This window comes from Vicugna pacos, chromosome X (genome assembly GCF_048564905.1).
Source record: "Vicugna pacos chromosome X, VicPac4, whole genome shotgun sequence".
In the NCBI taxonomy this organism is placed as follows: Eukaryota; Metazoa; Chordata; class Mammalia; order Artiodactyla; family Camelidae; genus Vicugna; species Vicugna pacos.
The window spans coordinates 26,892,647-26,898,811 of NC_133023.1; the positions used below are offsets into that span (position 1 = coordinate 26,892,647).

At 49.3% G+C, this 6,165-nt stretch overlaps 1 protein-coding gene across 3 annotated transcripts; it reads left to right on the forward strand.

Annotated features, from left to right (window-relative positions):
- The first annotated feature begins 1,001 nt into the window (after positions 1 to 1,001).
- LOC102530179 (melanoma-associated antigen B16-like) lies at positions 1,002 to 5,209 on the forward strand. 3 transcript variants are annotated; one of them, XM_072956364.1, is made up of 6 exons: positions 1,002 to 1,093; positions 1,442 to 1,513; positions 1,866 to 1,940; positions 2,073 to 2,152; positions 2,537 to 2,612; positions 3,579 to 5,209. In XM_072956364.1, exon 6 carries the CDS (start codon positions 3,645 to 3,647, stop codon positions 4,683 to 4,685), a length of 1,041 nt encoding a protein of 346 aa, XP_072812465.1. In that variant the 5' UTR covers positions 1,002 to 1,093; positions 1,442 to 1,513; positions 1,866 to 1,940; positions 2,073 to 2,152; positions 2,537 to 2,612; positions 3,579 to 3,644; the 3' UTR covers positions 4,686 to 5,209. The 3 variants fall into 3 exon arrangements, with proteins under 3 accessions (XP_072812465.1, XP_031529118.2, XP_072812466.1); XM_031673258.2 differs by having other exon boundaries at positions 1,870 to 1,940; XM_072956365.1 differs by lacking the exon at positions 1,866 to 1,940.
- The last annotated feature ends 956 nt before the right edge of the window (positions 5,210 to 6,165 follow it).

The window sequence follows — 6,165 nt, forward strand, 5'->3', positions numbered from 1 at the left end:
TAACTCTGATCAGTAGCACATCATTTGCAAAACACTCTTAACCTCCCTGTGCTCAAAGATCCTCATCTATAAAATGACAATTTCTGAGGTTCTTTCCTGCTTAACTATTTCAAATATTTATCCAGTGATTAGAAGTCAGGAGGCACACTCTAACCTCATGGGCCCATGCTGACTCTTAGTATATGATTATATGAAGTGATACAGTGTTTCCAATGGGAGTGGCAAGACCCTTTAACAATTTGTCTATACAAGGCTCTTTCCTGTAGAAAGTCTTTTAGAAAAGAACGTTTCCAACTGCCTGGAGAAGGGACCCAATGGGAAGGTGTGTGTGTGTGTACCATGCTGCAGCTTCACCACCCAGCATCTAGCCTGGAACTTGGACTCAATCTCTATGAGAGTCACACTGGGGCAAATGCATAGAGATTGGCAGGAAGGTGGCATTGTCGAGGAAGTAATTAATCAAAAAGAGTGGAGCCAAGATATGGATGCTAAGTGAGGACTGTGGGAACCACTTATCCCAGAACAGGGACCCCACAGAGCCTGCCCCTGCTGTCAGACCTGGAAGACTCCCAGCAGAAGTGGCTAGAAATAGCATCCAGTGATTTTAGCCTCAAGAGTCTAAAGGCAGTGAGGGCTTTAAGTTGAGGAGGTGCAGCCTCTGGTTAACAGAGGGAGGAGTCCCAGGCTGCGTAAGGCCCTGGTAAGACACTGGGCCAGAACGGAGGGTACCACCAACTCCAGAATGGAGGGTGCTCCGAAGGTTCCACTACCATTGTTGGGGGGGTGGTGAGGGGGAAGCTCCATAATAACTATCAGACCGAGGCTCCCTCCGACTTCATCTTCTTGGGAGTCTAACGGGAGTGAGGGATTCTGGGTGAAGACACCGAATGGGTTAAATACCTTAGACTGTAAGGAACCTTACTTCCGCCCTAGGAGAAGTGGCACCACGGAGCGTAGAGGGAGGAGGCAAAGGGGAGCCCAAGCGGAAGTGACGTCCCCTGACTTCCGCTCCGGAGTGCCGTTGGCGAAGGCCTGTAACGAAAGCTGAGGCCTCGTTCCACGGAAGGAGGCCTAGGTCTGGTCAAGTGTTAAGGTAAGAACACTGAAAGAGGGACCCAACTACCCGAGAAGAGAGGGAGTCCCGGTGAGTAAAGTCCCGTACCTTTTGTCATTCCGGGGAGCCCGTGGAATAACTGACTCCAGCCTCGGGAATCAGCGGCGAGCCAGCGGCAAGGGCCTGGGTCCGAGGGGCGTGGCCACAAGGCAGCGGCGGGCTGGAAGGGGCTCCGGCACTGGAGAGTGTTAAGATGAGGGAGGGAAAATGAGATGACCAGCACCACAGAATAGGAGGGCTTCTGCCGGTAAGAGTGCGGCCCCAGCTCCAGCCCTGGGAGCCCCGAAAATAAGTGCCAGTTCCCTGACTTCCATCTTGAATTTGCAGGAAAGTGAGGCCTGTTCTAAGGACTGCTGCCTCAAGTAAACATAGGAGTCTCAGACCCTGCTCGGAGTCAAGGTAAGATGCTGAGTGATAACTGAGGTGACCACCCACCCCAGGCAGGAGAGGGTTGCTGGCAACAATTTTGTGAGATCTGGGAGGAGCTGGGTTGGGGGGAGTGGCTTCCCCTGACTTTTGCCTTAGAAGCCTAAGGATGGTGAGTGCCCTGGTCTGAGAGAGGAGGCCTAATTTTAGCAGAGAGGAGTCCTAGGCCCTGCCAGGTTTCAAGGTAAGACGCTGAGTGAGGATTGGAGCGACCACCCACTTCACAACAGAGGCGGTCCCACAGATAAGAGCACAGACCCTGTGACAGCCCTCAGAATAACTGTCAGACCCTTTTGTCCCTTAACTTCTACCTTGGGTTTGCAAGGAAGTGAGGCCTGTTCTGAGGACTACCGCCTTAGGTGAGCAGAGGGAGGAGTCCCAGATCCTGCCAGGAGTGAAGGTAAGATGCTGAGTGAGGACAGAGAGGACCCTTCCTCCTGATTGGAGGGGCCCGTCAGAGTTCTGTTGTCAGCTCTGTGTCGGGGGTGGGGAGAGCATGGCTGAAAGTCACATCCTCTGACTTTTGCTTCAGGAATCTCAGGGAGGTGAAAGCCTTGGTGTGAGGGTTGCAGCCTCCAGTCAACAGGGGTTTTGGCCTCTACTAGAGTCAAGGTAAGATGCTCAGTGAAGACTGAGGGAACATGCACTGCCCACCCCCACCCCCCATGAAGGGGCATTTGCAGATCCCTGCTTTTATTGTTATCCTTGGGAGATGCTGGGCAGGGATAGCTGGAATTGGCATCCACTGACTCTGCCTGAAGAATCTGAGCATGGTTAGTACCTTGTTCTGAGAGCGCAGGCCTCAGTTCTGCAGAAGGAAGAATGGCAGGCCCTGCCAACTTTCAGCAAAGGACTCTGAGTGGGGACTGATGAGACTATTTACCTCACAACAGAGAACTCTTCTAGATAAGGGCATAGTCCTTGCTGTCAGCTCCAGGGGGCCCCAAAATAGCTGTTACACTGAGTTGCTTCCTAACTTCTACTTTGGATTTGTAGAGAGGTGAGGCCTGCTCTGAGAAGTGCTGTCTCCAGTGAGCAGAGTGAGGAGTCCCAGACTCTGCCAGGAGTCAAGGTAAGATGCTGAATCGGGACTGAAGAGATCTCTTCCCCAGAATGGAGAAGGCCCCTCAGATCTCTGTTGTCAGTCCCAGGAAGGGGAGGGGGTGGCCAGGAATGACTTCCTCTGACTTTTGCCTGGGGAGTGTGAGGATGATGACCATATTGGTCTGACAGATATAGCCCCAGGTAGTCAGAGAGAAGAGTCCCAGGCTCTGGCAGGAATCAAAGTGAGATGCTGAGCAAGGACTAAGGGGTTCACTCGAAAATAGTGGGGGCGCCACAGAGCCATGTCCCTGTTGTCAGACTAGGTAGGCCTTGGAATACTTGTCAGACTTCGGTGCTTTCTGATTTTGGCTTTGGGAATTTGAGGGCTGTTGTCGCCAGTTAGCAGAGAGGTATCTCAGTCTCTGTAAAGGTCAAAGTGAAGACTCTGAGTGAGGATTAAGGGGATCATACACATCAGAACAACAGAGCCCCAACAGACAGAAGCCCTCCTTTGTCATCTCTGGGAGGCCCAGGCAGGGATGGCCCAGTGAGGGGCCCCTTACATCCATCCTGCACCATCTGTCTCCACTGTGACTTTCCTGGCTGAGAGGCTCTGCAAAGAGCTGTCAGCCTGAGGTACCTCCTCGCTTCTTTTTAACTAGAGTGTCTCAAGAGGAGATTAAAACCTCTTTCTGAGGTGATAATCCTTGGGTCAGTAGAGGGAGGAATCTCAGATCACAGTGAGGATTCTAAACAAAGACAGATGACCACCCACCCCCAAGCACAATGGATCCTATAGAGCTTAACCACCTCCCACTGCCCTGTTATCAGCTCTGGGAAGCCTTGGGCTGGCTTGACTGGCTACAGGTCAGGACTGGAGACCTGTGAGGCTCTAGAGTACTGCCCTCAGGAAAAGACGGGTAGAGACACTCTTTTGGAGTTGCCACAGTTGAGTTTATCTGATAAGGCCATTCACATCCTCCTTTCTCCCTAGGTTGTGGTCCTCTATTATCCAACCTCCTGCCCACATTCCTCCGTGCTACCACTGACCAGAGTGAGCATGTCTCAGGATCAGAAGATTCCACATAGCACACAGGAACAACATCACACCCACTGTGAGCCCCAGGGCCTGGAGGCTGCACAGGTCTCCAAGGCTTTGGAGGAGACCTCTCCCTCCTCCTCCCATCCTCTAATGCCTGGAAACCTGGATGAGGCTTTGGCTGCTGGGGCACCCAGTACTTCCCAAAGTCCTCAGGGTGCCTCTTCATCTGACACTGTCACCGGAGCCATCTCATCAAGTAAATCAGATGAGTGCTCCAGCAGCCAAGAAAAGGAGGCGAGTTCTGCTTCAAAGCCCCTGTCTGACACTGAGAACTTGCCCGTAGATCCTCTAGATGAGAAGATGATTTTATTGGTGCAGTTCCTGCTGCAAAAGTATCAAATGAGAGAGCCAATCACAAAGGCAGATATGATTGGTGATGTTATCAAAGAGTGTAAGAATGATTTCCTTGAGATCCTTAGGAGAGCCTCTGAGCACATGGAGCTGGTCTTTGGTGTTGATATAAAGGAAGTGGATCCTAGCAGCCACAGCTATGCCCTCGTCAACATACTAGACCTCACCTATGATGCGAGGCTCAGTGGTTACGAGGGCATGCCTAGGACCAGCATCCTGGTAACGGTCCTGGGCGTGATTTTCATGAAGGGCAATCGCGCCACTGAGGAGGAAATCTGGGAAGTGCTGAATATGATGGGCTTATATTCTGGGAGGAAGCATTTCATTTTTGGGGATCCCGGGGAATTCATTACCAAAGATTTAGTGCAAGAAAGGTACCTGGAGTACGAGCGGGTGCCCGACAGTGATCCTCCATGCTATGAATTCCTGTGGGGTCCAAGAGCTCATGCTGAAGTCAGCAAGATGAAATTGCTGGAGTTCTTGACCAAGATTCATGAGTCTGACCCTACTTGCTTCCCATCCCATTATGAGGAAGCTATGAGAAATGAAGCAGAAAGAGCCCAAGCTGCAGTTACAACCAGGGCTGGCACAGCTGCCGAGGCCAGGGCGCACTCCAGTGCCAGACCCACGAGCTCTTCCCACCCCTAGTGAGGTCTGAATCATACTCTTCAGTTTGTCATTGAAGAGAAGTCAGCTTTCTAAGTAATGGAGGGCTGGGGTGAAGCTGTAGGGAAAACAGTGTGCAGCATCTTTCCTATATGGTTAACACAGAGGTTTCTCTTTTGGGGCAGTTAGTTTTTAAATGTTCCTTTTAATGTGACATTTCATTAGCTTCATAATCTTAAGTTTCTGGATGATACTGGTCATACATTTATTGTTATTTATGGAATTAAAGAATACAAGTTCTGTTTGTTTATGAAACAAATTGTAAAACTGACCATCCGCTTGTGTGATCTGGAAAAGATAACATGAGATTCAAATAGGCATTTCTTTGGAGCTGTCGAAGAACTCAGCAGTAAAATAGTTGGGATCAAGGAAAAAAACCCTAAAAGATGGTCAATTCTTGGCTTCCCTTATCCTCTTTAATCTGCCGTTTTGTAAAATTAGATGACCTGTATACATTTGCTTAGCTTATTGACGAATGTAAGAGAAATAAATCTGAATAAATTAGACCTCATGTACACTGGCTCGTTTATTCCCCAAACATTAAATTAGCGTCTGCTCTTTGGGAAGCACTGTGCTATTGTAGTGGGCATGCTCAGTAAACACGCTTACTACCCACCCACAGAATTTTAGAGTCTAGGAGCAGGAATCATGTAAAGACAATGGTGGGTATCCTTTAATAACAAAAGAAAAAGTAAAAAGGAATCAGGAGGTGGGGGGTCCAGATGAGGGCTGTCAAGTGTAAATATCCTGAGAAAAGGCAGGCTGATGGCCTTGGGAAACTGCAAGGAAATGGAATGCAAAACTGTTCTTAACTGTTACTTTGGAATCATGGGTAAACCAGAGCCTACCTGGGACAAGAATGGAAGATACCCTGAATTCTAGTCCAAATGCAGTTGAACAGAGTGCACAAATTAGGTGTTTTATGATTATCATCTTTAAGGAGTTTGTGAAAAATAAAGGTCAGATACCCAGAAGCCACTGGGCTGGCACTCTTTGCCTTGAGCTGGGAGATCCAAGTTCACAGGCCTAATATGTGACAGAGTTGGAACCAAACCTCTGGTTTGAATTCTAGAGCCGATGCTATTCCATTCCTCCCTGAGGGCAATATTCTATTAAATCATTTTTCTTCTTACTACTCCATATTGCTTTTCAGGGGATAAAAGGACCTTGAATCCAAAGTACTAAAAGTGCGTATAAAGAAGGAATGTGAAAATGAGAATCAAACACAATTTGGGGATTGTTTGTTGGATTCATTTACTCCAGGGTAGTGATGCCTCAGTCCCAAGGTTCCTTGAGAGCTGCCTCTGATCTGTAGCTGGCACCATGTGTCCAGTCCTAGTACTTTCCCACATACATTTCCCTCCCCCTGGGTCTTCCCCAGTGTGCCTTCCTGTCTAACTGTAACCTGACCTGCTGACCAGCTCTTCACTGCATCCTCCATTGCACCTTCACCCCAGTAGAA

Coding starts and splice junctions, on each gene's coding strand:
- LOC102530179 (XM_072956364.1), top strand. CDS start 3,645: ATGTCTCAGGATCAGAAGATTCCACATAGCACACAGGAACAACATCAC.